The 16,051-nt window shown below is 46.5% G+C and overlaps 5 protein-coding genes across 5 annotated transcripts; 2 read left to right on the forward strand and 3 right to left on the reverse strand.

Annotated features, from left to right (window-relative positions):
* Positions 1-3: 3 nt before the first annotated feature.
* Positions 4-2,041, reverse strand: N7462_002332 (fungal specific transcription factor domain-containing protein; the record flags this gene model as incomplete). The annotated part of the gene is made up of 3 exons (XM_057074058.1): positions 4-1,062; positions 1,116-1,946; positions 2,030-2,041. The coding sequence occupies 3 exons, from the start codon at positions 2,039-2,041 to the stop codon at positions 4-6; spliced, it is 1,902 nt and encodes a 633-aa protein (XP_056937699.1).
* Positions 2,042-2,393: 352 nt separating this feature from the next.
* Positions 2,394-3,983, reverse strand: N7462_002333 (putative actin-related protein RO7; the record flags this gene model as incomplete). The annotated part of the gene is made up of 1 exon (XM_057074059.1): positions 2,394-3,983. One exon carries the CDS (start codon positions 3,981-3,983, stop codon positions 2,394-2,396), a length of 1,590 nt encoding a protein of 529 aa, XP_056937700.1.
* A 421-nt stretch (positions 3,984-4,404) lies between these two features.
* Positions 4,405-7,190, forward strand: N7462_002334 (crossover junction endodeoxyribonuclease; the record flags this gene model as incomplete). Its single annotated transcript, XM_057074060.1, has 4 exons — positions 4,405-4,418; positions 4,552-5,734; positions 5,785-6,372; positions 6,462-7,190. The coding sequence occupies 4 exons, from the start codon at positions 4,405-4,407 to the stop codon at positions 7,188-7,190; spliced, it is 2,514 nt and encodes an 837-aa protein (XP_056937701.1).
* A 494-nt stretch (positions 7,191-7,684) lies between these two features.
* N7462_002335 (uncharacterized protein) lies at positions 7,685-8,767 on the forward strand (the record flags this gene model as incomplete). The annotated part of the gene is made up of 1 exon (XM_057074061.1): positions 7,685-8,767. The coding sequence occupies one exon, from the start codon at positions 7,685-7,687 to the stop codon at positions 8,765-8,767; it is 1,083 nt and encodes a 360-aa protein (XP_056937702.1).
* Positions 8,768-8,846: 79 nt separating this feature from the next.
* On the reverse strand, positions 8,847-10,908 carry N7462_002336 (putative serine peptidase; the record flags this gene model as incomplete). The annotated part of the gene is made up of 10 exons (XM_057074062.1): positions 8,847-9,066; positions 9,125-9,322; positions 9,382-9,541; positions 9,622-9,727; positions 9,778-9,865; positions 9,930-10,099; positions 10,159-10,281; positions 10,339-10,493; positions 10,549-10,666; positions 10,732-10,908. 10 exons carry the CDS (start codon positions 10,906-10,908, stop codon positions 8,847-8,849), a joined length of 1,515 nt encoding a protein of 504 aa, XP_056937703.1.
* Between the last annotated feature and the right edge of the window lie 5,143 nt (positions 10,909-16,051).

Here is a 16,051-nt window from a genome sequence, read left to right on the forward strand (position 1 = left end):
TAGTTACGAAAACTCGCCATTGCAGTCCAAGTCCTTGAATAGCCAGTCACCCATTCCCTGATATTGATTGTGAAAAAAGTCGTCTGTGAATCCCTGCGTCATATCTCCCATGTTAAATCCCATATGTGGATCCAAAATTGTTGTCAATGGCCGATATTCATCCGCAGATGAAATCGCCTCATGGGCCTGGGATTCGGGGAATCCATCAAGTGGAACGTCCAGAGTCCCGGTCGGTAGTGAAATATCAGGGTATTTCCCACTCGATATAGAGCCCGAAGTCATAATATATGACCATGCCCACGAGATATCCGGTCCAAAGTCAGCGAAGAATGGTTGGTGTTCACGGGGCAGCGTCAACAAGGCAGTCGCGTTGCTTCTTGTAATTTGCTGTTTATCTGCGATGCTTTTCAGGGCCATCAGACTTCCTTTGGCAGATGACCAGCGTTTAGCAAGGACATCTAGAGACAAATATATTGTCTGTAAACTAACTTGGGCTTTGCCCCATAATGTTGGTACATTGTTGCAGGAGAGCAGGCCGATTCCAGCTGCCAGCAAATGGAATGTGAATATCGGCCCCAGAAACTGGATCTCATCACGAGCCAGGAAGTCTTCAAAAATTCCAGCAACAAAGGAAGATGAGAGTACCACTGCTGGCGATGGAGAGTTGCCGGGGTTAGACCGGCACATTATTGCAAGGCAAATGAAATATGGGATATGAAGCTGGCGTGCTTCAAAGCTATACTCAGATGGGATGCTTTGTGAAGCAGTCTCCCATTCTGCAGAAGCAGGAGATTGATAAAGTCGCAAGGATGCTGGAAGATCTCTTGTCCACCGGTACAAACGGTTCTCGATAGCTTGTCGCATGTGCCTTGAGAAGCTCTTGCGGCGGTAGCATTGGGTGAGATGGCCAAGAATGGAGCTGATCTCAACATATGCTATGAAAAGAGAACCGTTTGCGCTCGAATCATGAAAGTCCTCCAGGCATGGAGGTGCCAATTCGCAATCATCAATCCCAACTGCAAGAGGTCGCCCCTGCCCGGCGGAAATCAAGCAATCTCGAGCCTTGGAAAAGTCAGTGAAAACTTCTCGGGACTGACTTCTACCGTCTCACCTACAAATAAAGTCCACCAAAGCCTGCGTCTCAATGAGGCTTCTCTCTTGTTCGTGGGCTCCTTGTGCAGTCCAATCTGATGAGCTAATCCTACGCCCACATACCGCCAAAAGCCGCTGGTGTTCGTAGAAACATGCTCGGGGCCTTCTGGATTATACCAATGTAGAATACATACGGCGGCAACAACAGTCAATGGATTTTTCTCATATCCCGACCAGAACAGGGCTTTGGCACGGCGATAGAACTGATGTGTTGATGCATATGAGATGACCGCTGGAGCAGAAGTGACGCGGCTGGCCGCAACAAATATTGCCTGTAGAAGGAGCATTGAAGGCTTTTGGCTACCGCTATCTTCTAACCAATTGCGCTCTATTATTGGCATCCATGGTGCGCACCTCTCCATAAATGTATTGATCAACCCATCTCGTACTGCGCGCGGGGGTAGTTTGAAAGCACCTTGAAGCCGAAGCAATTGAAGATCATCCTCTGAAGGGCCATCTGCGTCTCCGATGGGATAAGATCGAGCCTGGTCTTCGTTGATGACTACTGTATCCTCAAAGTACCGAGATCGAGCCATGAAACTCAGGCTTCGGCTCGATGCATATGGGTTGGAAGAACGAGATCCTTCAGCTAGCCTTGACCATTCGCGTGAGACGGAGACATATGTTTCATCCTGCTCACGCTCGGTAAATTCAATCGGAGATACTTCAGCACCAGAGGTTTCTAGACACACTGGCTCGGCGGTCTTCCAGATAATATGGCGTTTCTGTCGTCTATCTTCCAGTTGTTCAATGGCAGACTCGGCCTCGCCTTCACTGGACCGGCGATGTTTTCTCTTTCGCTCTCGTTGACTGATATTTCAGTGAGCTACTACCTGCTGACTTTGTACGGGATCGCACCAATGAGCTTTTAACTCACAAGCAGGGCCATTGGTGACGTTGGCAATTCACACATGTGCTGGTGCCACCTTCAAAATTACACCGGACCTGACGAGAGTCAGTGTAAGAACGAAGCTTTCTTTTGTGAGCTCCCGAGCTACCTTTTTTTTGTTACACGCTACACACGCCTTGGGTGCGCGCAATGGCGGCGGACTAAATCTGGTCATCGTAAAATGGCATGCAAGTCTGCTCGGTCATTGAGATACAACAAGTATCCAGTGGCCGAATGTGGGTCTTTCCCCCGCCTTTTCCAGTCCGAGGCTGCCGAGGCCGAAATAAAACAAGTCAATAAGGGGTATCGATTACAATATGTTCACTATGTAGCGCAAATTACATGCATCGCATCATGCCCAGCCTGCCAGAGTCCAGCTCGACCGATCGCCAGCTCTCAGACCAGATCGACGATCGGGAACAGGATGATCCAAGTCGCGGGTTGCTCCCGCGAGTCCATGCTGGAGGAATTTCTCACGCTCGATCTCGACCATTCCACGAATCTTCAGGCTTGTCACTAGACTAGCGCCTGCCCAGGCCCCCAGAGATTCAACTTCGCGTAGAATACCGTGGACAGGAGCGGGCGTGTCCCTGTTTTGACGACGTAGCTTCTGCTCTACGAAATCAATCTCAGGCTCCTCCTGTGAAGGGTCGGGCTTGTCGTCATCGCCTGAGAATGGTTTATCACTGTTTGTCGGCTTCTCGCCGTTGATGTGAGATGAAACACGAAGGTCTTCCAATCGCCGGCGTTGTCGTTCAATGGCCTTGCCGCGGATGGCACTCCATCCATGCCGTTGAATTAACAAAGACACTTCTTTCAGAATTCGCTGTCGCAGCCCCGGAATTCGAGCTCCGCCGCCCACGAAGACGATACGTGACATGCATGTTCCACGAGAATCGGGCGGTAAAGCCAAGAGGGCATTGTAGACAAGTAGGGGAATAGGTGTTTCATCGTCATCCAATTCATGCTCTGCTAATCCTGACGCCAAGAGAATCTTTTCAACGGGTTCTGCCAAACGAGAGAATGCGATGTCGCAAAATTCTTGCTCCGGGTTGGTAGGAGATGGAATCAAGATAGTCCTTTCCAGCTCTTCTGGCTTGTTGCCTTCTTCAGACGTCGACTTGCACCACGAAAATCGGCTGACAACTTCCTCGCAGTATGCAAGGCCCACCGAAATTTGACCGTCGGTAATATCATGAGGCTCCTCGTTTGATTTCAGGGTTGTGAGGAGCCGGCCCATTTCCTGCAGGAGAGACTTCATCGCTCTTGTGCTTCGCTTTGTGACGACATCCCGGTACTCATAAATACCTGTCGCCGTGGTTTCCGCCCACCCTAGGTCCACTATGAGAGCAGACCGCAAGCCCGCGGCTGTAGCCGACATGGTCGCACTCGGGAGAAGCGTGATACTAGGAAAGCGCCAGCGACTGAACAGCGTAGAAAGCAATGACGATAGGATTGGGTGTGGCATGAGAGATGGAAGAGTCAAAACTAGGCGGGACGACCCGGCGTCCGTTAAGAGGTGTTGGTTGTAGGTTTCCCGGAACACGCGTTCAATCTTGTCTTCCACCAAGCCCAGATCGATGTTGCGGATGTCTGGCTGCCATAGTTCATAATCCTGTACCCATTCTTCAGGGGTGACAGGTTTTGGTGGTGGGCTAACCCCAGCAGCTCCCTGAATCCAGCCACGATAGTCCCCTGCTCTTCTTGATTTCTCGGGTCCAAATCCTAACACACAAGCCGGAGCACAATTTCCTTCAAATCCAGCCCGTAGCCATCGTGCGCCTATCTCAAATATGATCGCATCGTCTTCGTTTCGAAAGGAGGAGCCTGGTGATGTGGTACTGGCGAACGACGTATTGCCCGACCGAAGTTGCTGCTGGGGCGTGTGAGGTGACGAGGGCCGTGCAGATTGATTGTATCGTGAACTTGAATTTGCTGACATTGTGCGTTTGGGATCAAGTGCCGACTCTGTGATGGTTGCTATCCTATTCTCAAGTGTTGCGCGTGTTGCGGGTTGCCCCTCGTAGCAACCGGAATTTGCGACAATAAAGAACACGCTTCAGCGACTCTACAATCAAGAAGGCAGAGCCATCAGAGTCACTTGAGTTTGCAAATGAGATCTTCAGCCAGCGAGATGTGAACACTGGCCGCGATTAGGTCAATAAGCCGCGGGGCGCGAACGGGTCAAATTGTTGAAGCTCCAACAAAGGCCGCTCCATGGCCGCGGATCTACATCGGGCCGTGGTTTATTTACTCCGTCAACACTTGTGCTCTCAATCACCAACCAAGCACGTTTCCCGCATTACATGGCAGTCTCCCCCAGTTTATAAGTCACAGACCCGGTCACAACCAAACTTGGCTCGATGGGGATTCCAGGGTATGTTCAATACTTCCAGAGCCGTTTGTGCGCCAACATGTTCCTGCGGGTCTGCCGCCTAGCAACGGCCAAATGCAGGAGGAAGTTCCATTCACGCTACGGGCTTTGAACGCTGCTGATTCTTTGCATTTAGCCTCATCAATGCCATTGGCACAGGGGAACGTATATCCCTTGCCAAGTTGGCCGTGTCGCACTTAGAACGAACAGCAAGACCCATTCGCGTCGCGGTTGACATTTCGATCTGGTTGTTCCAAGTCCAAGCGAGTCGTGGAGGGAAAAACCCCGAGCTAAGAACACTATTTTATCGGCTTCTGAAACTATTAGCACTACCAATACATCCTCTCTTCGTTTACGACGGCCACCACAAGCCCCCCTTTAAGCGTGGAAAGGCCATATCAAGCCGCAGCTATGGCAATGCACCGATCATACGTCGCTCTAAGGACCTCATCGAGCGATTCCGGTTCCCCTGGCATGAGGCACCAGGTGAGGCAGAAGCCGAGTGTGCACGGTTACAACAGGCAGGTGTTGTGGACGCAGTAATGAGCAATGATGTTGATGCTTTGATGTTTGGATCAACAATGACAATAATGAATTTTTCAAAAGAGTCGGGAAGTGGCACTTCTGCTGCAACGCATGTCACTTGCTACCACATGGGGAGGTCAAAACATTTGTCAAATGTGCCTCTCGACCGGGCCGGGATGATTCTCTTTGCCATGCTCAGTGGAGGTGACTACCTTCCGTCTGGAGTGCCAAAGTGTGGTAGCAAACTGGCTGCAGAGATCGCCAAAGCCCAATTTGGTGATGATCTTTTAAAAGAACTCGGCAAGGAAGAACCTGATCTAGATGCGAGACTCACTGAGTGGCGAGAGCGGCTGCAGTACGAATTGGACGAAAATGAGAGCGGCTGGTTCAGCACAAAACACAAAGCTGTTCGCATTCCGGAAACTTTCCCCGATCGCACAATCCTCGAGTACTATGCAGAGCCAAAGGTGTCGACTGAAGATGAACTAGCCACCTTGAGAAGCCAGCTGAGGCAGGCTTGGGATCGTGAGATCGACCCTCAGGCAGTCAGGAGCTTTGTTGCCGAATATTTTGAGTGGAATTATCGCTCAGGTGCAAGAAAAGTCATTAAGCTCTTGGCAGAGCCTCTCGTCTCCTACAGACTCCGCCTCCAAAAACCGATTTTAGGTGTACTGGGCGGCTCACTGGCTCCTAGCTGCGATACGCCATGGTTTCAAAAGGTCTACCGATGTCGTACGAGTTTTGGCACAGATGGCCAGCCCGAGCTCCAAATGGATATTCTCCCCATTGATGTTGTGGGCCTTGATCTCATGGCCGAGGAGCCAAACCCCCGCTTCCTACACAGGAGATCGTATCTGTCCAAGATACGTCGCAATCTGGAGTAGAGGAGGAAGACCAAGAAGCTGTGGCTGAAACACCACAAACTCCGTCGAAAACGCGGGTCACAAAGCGATATGATCCTTACGCTATCGAAAAAGTCTGGATTTTCGAATCTGTACTCAGGCTCGGTGTTCCTGGTGTCGTCAAGAATTGGGAGGACGAACAGGCTGAAAAGGCTAGGAAGGCTGCTGCTCCCAAGAAATCAACTACACGACGCACGGGCCCCAAGAAGAAGGGGCCTATCGATCCCGGAATGAAGCGAGGAAGCATATTGAAGTATGGAACTCTCACAAAGGAGAGATCTGAATTATCTGCTCCCAAGATGGCACATATGCTGGAAGCTACTGCTTCAAAAAGTCGAACAGCAGCATCTACAGTTGATTCACACCACTCTCCAATTACCGGTCTTGATGACCCTCTCGCTCCTAGTATGTACTCTCAGCAGGACTCAGATCAGCCTCATTATGTCGCTCTTGATCTGGATGAACTCACTAGTACATTTTCGTCGTTGTGTACCATGTCATCAATTGCTGCCGTGAAGCGCCAGCCCTTGGTCGATCAAATGCGCATTCCGGCTCGAACGGCGATTTCAGCAAATGACGATGGCATCCCGGGGCCCGCCAATCCGAGATTTATCGAAAGTGCAACCTGCTCTCCCCTTCGTTGCCGAAAATTGAAATAAGCTACTTGATCTCGGAGGCCAGGAGCTCAAAGGTCCGATTTGTGAAGGATGATCTGGCACTGAGCCTGTCTCGTCCTCAAAAACTTCCACATGCGGAAAAACGAAGGGATCCAAGTTCTCACAGCAGCCTTGAAAAACCATACGAGGTTGAAGATCTCGAGAAGTCCATTGATAATTTGAAATTATCAACTGAGCCCAATATTCACTTGCCCAAGGGTTCATCGTCGCGGCCCTTGTGCAATTCTAAGCCAAATTCAAGAACACGAAAGTATACTGCTCGTCGGCACCCTCAAGAAGAATTCCCCAAGCCTCAAGAGTCTGATCCAAAAGAAGTTCCACATCATGACTCGAAAAGTGAGGTTAAATCCACAATCTTATCAGCACCCTGTGGTGATGACCCCTCACCATCGAAACACGAGTCTTCTTTAGACACGTCGCATATATCGAATCTTAAGCCAAAGATTTCCAGAGAATCCCAAGATAAGAACCCAATTTCCGAGCAAGCCAAGGGGTATGTTGAGAACATCGTGACTTCAAATGGCTTCTGGGCGGTTGGTACCGCTGAGGATGACATGCTTGTTTCGGATACTGGTAATAATCAATCCGGAACTGGAACCGATACACAAGCCCGTCAGAGAAACAAAGGAAAGAAACGAGTCCCGCGTGTGAGCGTCTTGGACCTTATTTGAATTACCATTAGATACCCCTTCACTTTTTATCGTTGTTTTTTTCCCTTCTTTTTCCCGTCTCATTCAGCGTCCGGCGTTCATAGAAGCATTTATATGGCGAAACGTACTAGGTGGAACAGGATGGTTGAACATTTGACGAGATGCCGTTGGGACTTTCAGAGATGAATATAGACTATTCGCCAAAAAAAGTATCAGCCATCAGATTGCCGAGTCAACAAGCTTTCTTAATCCGATGCCTCAAAAACGACTAAAAAACAATGATTGTCATGGACTGAGTTTATTCGTGTAAAAATTGCACTCATCCCGTCTCTGGAACGCGCACCTTGCATTTGCCATTCGTGAAATCTCTATAAAACCAGCTAACACATATCCTGGTCCTCCAAGTGGACACTAGAGTCGAGATAGTAGGCGGTGGGATCACAAGCACGGTTGAGGTCACTTGGCAAACGTCTCCACTTGAAACCATCCCATCAGCAGAATAAAAGCGACAGAAAATGCGAGCACAGCAATCAGATTGTCTTGGGGCACTCGGTGTGAACTACAATGAGAGCTTGACTTGGATTCATCATGATGAGATCAAGCAAGTTGGCGCTCAATGGGTCAGAGGCTTCGTTGATATGCACCAAGTAGACAGCTCTCATGCGGAGGAGGACCCGAATATCAAGGCCCTATTCAGTGTCGCAGATGCTGGGTGTAAAACTATTCTCAGCTTCAAATGGGCTTACCCAAATGCTGAATTCCCTGAACCGGGTAGTCCTAACCACGCGACTGAGCTGGAACGATTGGATCGTCTTCTCCAAATCGTAATGGGAAAGGTTGATATCCTGGTCATCGGAAACGAACCTTTTATTGAGGCTCAACAAACTGATGAGCGCCTCAACGTCTTCTATGAGTCTCTCGCCAATTTTTTTATCAATTTTCGCAATACGCACAACAATCTCCCTGTGGCAACGCGGCTATATATGGGGGCATTGAACCGACTCGATTTGCCAGTCAAGCGCACGCCGGCAATTGAAAGGTTCTTAAGCTTCATTGCCTCGAAACCAGAGCTAGATGGCGTCGATCTCCATATGCACATGCCAAATATCGCAGCTCACAAGGCTATGGTAAATTACGCTTTGTCCAAAATTCGGCCTGATCAGACCTTTTTAGCAACAGAGTTCTCAATGATATGGCATTGGAAAAATCACATATCTGATGAAGCGTCAATCTACTTCTGCGAGAAATATGGCTTTTCTCCTGGTGTCAAAGTTTACCAAGTGATAAACGCGGCATTTCAGACACCTATGCCCTATGCTCAGTGGGAGGACTTTCTTAGACATGAGCCTTGGTATATGGAATACCAGAACTTCATGGCAAATACCATGAATATATATAAGGCAACAAAAAAGCTTCATGTTGCAACTTACGCTCTCTCTCCGATGCGAAATAGGAAACGGCCGCTGCTGGCAATAGATACGCCGTGGATGCTGAATGGTCTCTACTCGCCGTCGACAGTTCAGCTGAACCAAGATGGATCAAGGCATCTAAATTTCCCTTGGGGAGAAGAGTTTCGCAAGCTGCAAAAATTTGGATAATGAACTAGTACAGCTCGGAATATTTATCGGAGAAATGCAATTGTCAATGCAAACCGCCTACTGGCTCTCTTTTAAGCCCTCAGTGTTTGTAGTATTCTGCCACCCAAGTCTTGATCTGCGATACCTCAGCATCAATAATCTTTTGAACGCCCGTGTTTGCAGCACCATTTTTCAAAATCAAGTCAGAGCAGTGGAACCCCCCTTGTATGACGTTCAATGGTGCTGAGGATCGTGACTCAAGAGGGCCCCCGGGCCGGTAATCGGAGGAGACACCCGCCTCTCTCCACGGATCAAATTGACTGTACATGGGTGCTGAAGTTAGCGGGATTCAAAGCTTCTTGGAATATTTAAATTTACCCATTTGTCCAGATCAGCCGGGTGGTGTCAGTAAGAGACCAACCCTTGGTCCATGCGTTTACCTGAGATGCCGTTTTACCCTTTGCACTACCATAGGTGTAACCATTTACTTCAGGAAAGTAGAGGGCGCATTGTCTTTGCCAGTAGTTTCCTGAAACTGCCCGAGAAACGAGCGATGACCGGTCGGATGGTGCACCACTGAGTGAGAAAAGTCAAACAAGAGGCCACATTGAATAACTTGTTAAAGAGGGACTTACTCTTGCCAATAAAACAAGGGCTCATTGCAAAGAAACCATTGCCACTGTCGGTCAATTGCATTGTCCACCGAGATATCTGTGAACATGGGACTGGATGCGTTGTGAGTGTCGTAGCAAGCAGTGGTGAGAGAATCAGCCCAATATCCATAGCTATTACATGCTGAAACCAAACCCCATTAGAATCATCAACATCATCAATCACAATTTTTGACAATTGCAATTTTTTGGTTTTTAACTTACATCCAGGGAGCCAAATCTTCTTGAACCATTTTGCATAGCCTTGGAGAGCCTTCTCAAGGCCGACCCCATCTGCTCCCGGTACTTTTGCCGTTTTATTTTCAACATTCTAGGATAATATTAGTGTGTGAAACGCAGCTATATACGAAATATGCATACCTCAATATAATCACAAAACTGGTAGAAGTTTGAGTAACCCGAATAAAATGAGTTGGACTGCCATAGCCAGGGCCCATTCTGTAGCGCGCTAAGAAAGTATGACAATTAATGGTAACGTCAATTTTCAGTGAAATGCATTGAAGTTGAATTACCTTGCAAAGTCATCATACTCAAGATCTCCCAGCCCAAACATTTCTTGGAGGCTGAGCAGTTGCTTCTCTGTGCCCGTCTCATTGACACTATCAATGTAATTGATTACCCGAGACACATCTTTGCTACAATTTTGCGGCATTCCTTCCTGGACAGGCACAAAATATTGCCACTAGATTTTTGAGAAGTTAGAAATTTGCATAATCGCACCTCAAATTGGTGTATACTCACGTAATCATAAACTGCTTGGACAGGAGCACTTGATGCATGGTAGGCCCAAAATGTGCCAGGAGAAGTCGACTCAGTCCAAGCTGACAGAGCTCCACTATAAGACCCTCCGCTGAGAACCCAAGGCTATTACATATCTTATTATTATTTGATCATTTCGTTGGCATTTTATAGTATACGTACTGCGTTTTGAGCGTTGCTGCTTCCGTTGGTGTCAAATGGAAGTTTCACATTTTTCGCAAAGTAAGTGAGGTCAGCAACGGAATTAGCTAGAGTCAGATATTGCAAATTCTCCGTTGTTAATTCTGTATATGGTGAAGAGTCTCCCCAATAACGATCTATAATGTTCAAACAATTAGCTTCATCTTTGCCGCCGCGGCTCAGAGAACCTACGCTCAAGCAAAATCACTGCACCCTTAATTTCTTGTGCATAAAGACCAGTGATAGTTTTATTGGTTAAGTATCCGGTATATCCGCTGGCTGCTTCCTCTCCGGGGGTGAAGAGTACGACCTAAATAATTTTATTTCTCGTTAGATTTCCCGAAGGTTCAGACAATACTAGAAAGGTTGGCGTACTGGCGATCCCTCACCACCCCACCACTGTGAACTCCACCAGTAACGCTGGGAGAAGGTTCCAAGACTTGGGTTTTCATGATCAAGCAGTTGTTGAAAGGTAGATTCGCCGTATGTCGCGCTGGATGCGGCTGTTGATGGTGGTGGAACGGGCTTCCATGGAATGGCCGCTTGGACCATAGAAGCACAAAGGATAGAAAATGTCACCCTAAATAGTGAATGCATTGTTACAAGGGCGCGATCAGAGCCTAAATGCAAGAATTACATAGTCTAGACTCCAGGAAGCGCCATTTGGCACCCCTTATATACCTGTATAGTGGTCATTAAGCCATCCCGGTCGCTATTGCCGCACTAGAAATTATAATACTATTCCAGACCACCGAAATTTGGCGAATAATCCCGATTCTTCAAAACAAGATTAGTGTCGGGATGGCGACGGAGCGGGAAGCTGTGATGGTAGTCATTCTTGAACTAAAATCGAGAAGCATTCGTCACGCGATATTCCTAGCGCGAGGCTAGCTGCATGCTGTTCACCTGAGCCGAATTCCATGGTCATTTCTCTTTATCTAAGAATCTGTCAGGCAATAGAGCGATAGACGAGAGGATCAAGGAGCCCTTTGTGAAAGATCTGGAGACATTCTATCAGTTCAAAACATCAGGATGTTTTCTCTGGGCCTGGTTCAAGGGCTGTGTAGCACTCCATTTTCGGCAAATATTAGGCTACAGGTAACCCATGGTACCACCGTCGGGAGCCCGAGATTATGTTTAACCGATAGATAAACTAGCCCAGATTACGGCCTCTCAATGGTCACTGATAAATGCTAGCGTATCTTCCAACTTATGCACCTGTGAGTTAGATTACTTAATTATCTACGACTGTGGCATTCATAATGCCACCCCGCACTTGAAGGTGAATACTCCGCAAGGTCTACCGGACCCTCAAGAGCTAGATACACAATTCCTAGACAAAGTATCTTCAGGCTGATCACGAATCCTTTGGTGTTCATCATTTCCATATGTATTGTGAATGAAATGAACCCACATTACCATGGGTCATGACCATGACCCCAATCAGATCAATGTCCTATGTCAGTCGCATTCCAGCATGGTCTCCCCATTATCCATACCGCTTAAGCGTATTCAAGCCCCTGGCTTTGTCAAATGATCGAAAATCCATTAACGGTTTGTCTGAATACGCTACTCCAAATTAATGAACTCATGCTCTGATAATTGACAAGAATATTGATGACACAAAATGGACTTAACTGATCCTATTAGCTCGAGGTAGTCACATTCTTTCTGGTTTTTTGACGTCTCAGGTCAAGCTCATTCATTCTCATTTGATCGAAGCAATATGTCCTATTTTTGTCTTTTTCTTCTCTGTCCATGTCATATGGCTCGTATGATCAGCTCGCTGGATATCATAATTCTGTATTCTAGGGATAGATTCAAGAATGCTACATTTTACGTAAGCGTTCCTTTCGAATAGCATTGTGTAACAGCGTTCAAAATTCGGTCTAGTCCTACACACCATATCCCTGCAAATTGCTGTAAAGGGGCGAATTATGATAACATTGGAATCTTCCCATAGGTCGGCCCGACCCGGTTGGGTTCTCCGAGCCACCTTATGTCTGCAAGCTATGCTCGGCATCCATGCTTTGACCCGGGCCCTCGGGAGCATGTCTTGCACGTCCATGCATAGTGCATAGCTTTAGAGGTGTGCAGTTCTTCATATTGAGAGTTATTCGATGGCAAAGCAATGTATTTCCATGAAGGATATAGAGGAAAAAATTTGATTGGGCAGAGGACTAAAAGCCTATCGTATTGATGCTGATCAAGAGCTACTTTAATCTCGACGCATATTAAGTGCCCCGATCAACATGGCCAGAAAATTTGGGGTGGTACAGAAGGGGTTGATCTTCTTTTTGAATATGCAAGTGATCGATCGACCATGGCAAATTAGAGACAATCTATGTTGACTATGAGCTCTACGGAAAAGGTGTGAGTCAAGTGAAGCTTCCAGACTCGTCAAGTTGATCTAATCATTTGGCGGCAGTTCAGCGAAACTTGAATATCCCAGTACCATAAGGTGTTTCTCAGAAGGCAGGGGATATAAATATTTGATTGAAAATTTTCTGCATATTACTCTTTTTTCATTTCCTTCCCCCATCACAAAATACCTTTCAAAAAGTTCTATGTCTAGTTCTTCGCAAGACCAATCCATACAGATCACATCAAGCGCCACAAAACCACCATGGCAACTACGCTCTCAGCCCCGAAAATAAACGTTTATCAAGTCAACATGCCCCTACACAAGTCACCGAAGGAAATCGACCGGTTTATTCACCTCCATCCGTTAACAGCAGAGCTCCGGAGAAACTCCAGGCTTGCCGAGTCCCGGCCACACCTCTCAGTTCCTGAGACTCGAAGGTCTGAGAACCTTCTGACTGGGGTTCTCTTGGGGTCCCAGAAAATCACTATACCTCCATATTGCTTCAAAGATGATGGCAAGAGCATGGTCATGATCATGCACCTTGGTGGCAATGTCTGCAGTCATGATGGAGTTGTACATGGGGGCCTGTTAGCAACAATATTAGATGAATGCCTTGTGAGATGTTGCTCTCCCGCATTTGAGAATAATATTGGAGTAACAGCTAGCCTCAACATTGAATACCGAAGTCCTGCAAAGGCAAATGCATATATTGTGTTGAAGGCAGAAACAATTCAGGTTCAGGGGCGAAAGGCTTGGGTGGATGGGCGAATCGAGACTCTACCCATTCATGGAGAACAAGCAACGCTAATCGCGGAGGCAAAAGGGTTTTTTGTCGAACCAAAACAGGCCCAAGTGAGTCCCTCAGTTTATGTTGATTGAGTCTTGGGCTAAAACCAGAGTGTAGAACATGAATAGTCTCTACAAGGATGGCTCTTCGTAAATGTAAATGAAAGCTACGTGGCAACGAACTCTGTTATGACGCGCGTGTTTCTACTTTCCAGTTTCTTCTTTCTAAATCATTTTTCTGTTACAGAATGAACTATTTTTTCCGTTCGCAAACTATACATATGTTTTGCTCTGGATATTTCATGTTCATTCTTAAAAAATATCTATTTCTTGACCTGAAGTTCACGCAAAACCCCCAAATCCCATAAATCAGCCTTGGATAATAAAATCCCAGCATGATCTACAAACTATGTTTCTTTTCCTTCTTTTGCTTTTGCTAACAACCACTAATAATCCTTGACTATAGATACGAGCTCAAAAGATAAACTTAGACATATCCTGTATCACCTTAAATATGTATCCCTTTTATAATTTAATGATCATCATACGTGTGTGTGATAACAGGTTGTGCTCTCTTGTGTGTGCGATAAAAAGCGTCAGATAATTGGCAGCTAAGTTTCCGTAACAAGCTACTTACAAAAAGCCAAAATAGCAATCGAACTTGCACCAAACCATTCCACGACACAATGCATAACTCTGAAGTGAAAATATCTTTTCTCAATTTAATCCTTATATCTCTGACTGCTTTTTCTGTAAATACCAATTTTCCAGCAATCAATTCCAATCTGGCTGGAGAGAAGTAATAAGAGCTGCCGAATGTATTTTTTCCACGAAAAAGCCTCCATCAATTCTGACCTTGAAAAAAGTCTTGCTTGACATTCAAGTTATAAACAAAAGGGAAATTTTAGAAAAGTCTCAGGTCTTGATGTGTCATCTTGCCCGGTTATAGCCTCGTGTTAGCTTTCAATGCGATGATTAGGTAATGGAATTCTTTTGGTGACTTCCTGGGTGACCTCTTAAGGAGGATCTGGAAAAAGCCTTCGCAAGGCTATCTCATTTCATCTTTGTCATCATCATAGGATATTGATTTTATACAAACATCCATTGCTCCCCAGATTCATACACATAGTCAATCCAACACCTAGAAGAACTCGCTTCTTGAGTAGCACGCAGCGCCCAAATCTTCTCCAACACTCTCAAGCCATTTTTCACATTCTGAGACCGCCAAATTGTCCAAAGATGTTCAAAGGACTCCACTATTGACTCTCGTTGAGCAGAGGTCTCGGTTTCAGCGCCAATAACAAACACCGGCCAGCATAGCGCTTTATAATGTCCATCCATGGGGTCGATAGACCTGATGCTTGAGATAATTGAATCAAGAGAGTTTTCGGTACTCCATTCGGTTAATTGATGGTATTTCAAGTGCGGCCTGAGGGTCTGCGACGCATATATCTCCACCGCCGTTCTATATATGCGCGCAACATGGTATCGAGGCGTAATATAGGCCATATTTGGGCTATTTACAGCCCATTTCATTGGGGAAAAGTTTTGAAGGAGAGAGATAATGTTTTGTACCAAGTTTGCCATCTGCTTCGTGTTGGAAGAAGCCGAGTTGATCAGTGACAGTGTATAAAGAAGTTCCGCTGGGCATCCAATCCAAGTCTGGGACTCTGAAAGTTTCAATATCTCCAGTGTGGGAATTTTGGTAAACAGTGGTTGATAAGGTTGTTTGTCGTTGATGAAAGTTGAGCCGATGATCTCAAAACTAGAGGTCAGGGTGATTCATTAGACACCTGAACTGTAACAGAAAATTCAGAACATACATTGCATAGTTTGCTTCAAAATATTTTGCAAAATACGAAAATGAAGCCGCTAAACTTCCTCTGAAGCTTTGCTTCTGCATGACCTCCCTCAACCCATGAAGATGGTACTTCCAGAAGTTTCTCCCAGAATCCATGAGTTCAAGCCATATTGAGAGTAAAATTGAAGCAAAGACTCCATCCGGATTATCTAAGGAGTTCCTGGAGCATTGTTCCCTCAGGTAATTTAGTGTCTTCTGTTTGTGGTGAAGGGCATCATGGTACGCCGGGAGTTGTTGCAGACATTTCATAGCTTCAGATGATTGTGAGTCAATCAGTGCAAAAGCCCAATTTTTATCGTGTCCTCGGAGAACATTTGCTGCGGATCTTTGGGCCTGGTGAAGAGCTGCCACTGAAACCACAGTGTGACACAATCCAGGACATGATGGAATAAGTCGCATGAATTCTTTGAATGCATTGTTCGAATCGCAACTATTCAGGACACATTCTTGGCAGCATTGTAGCTCAACTAATCCACTTCTCAGCGGACTATTACGCTCTTATCAGGAACAGGTTACTTACAGTAAGTTATGTAGCCCCGGGTGGCAGGAGACAAATCCTGTAAGCCGGGATCGAGAAGCAGTCTTGCGATTGAGACAGGATCCTCTTGGCTGGGCACAGCTTTTCCCATGAGTTTTCCTCGGCTTGCAACACTATTGGTCCATCTTAAGGGCTTCTCTTTGTT

This window comes from Penicillium macrosclerotiorum (assembly GCF_028827735.1).
Source record: "Penicillium macrosclerotiorum strain IBT 26536 chromosome Unknown utg000002l_segment0_segment0, whole genome shotgun sequence".
Classification (NCBI taxonomy): domain Eukaryota; kingdom Fungi; phylum Ascomycota; class Eurotiomycetes; order Eurotiales; family Aspergillaceae; genus Penicillium; species Penicillium macrosclerotiorum.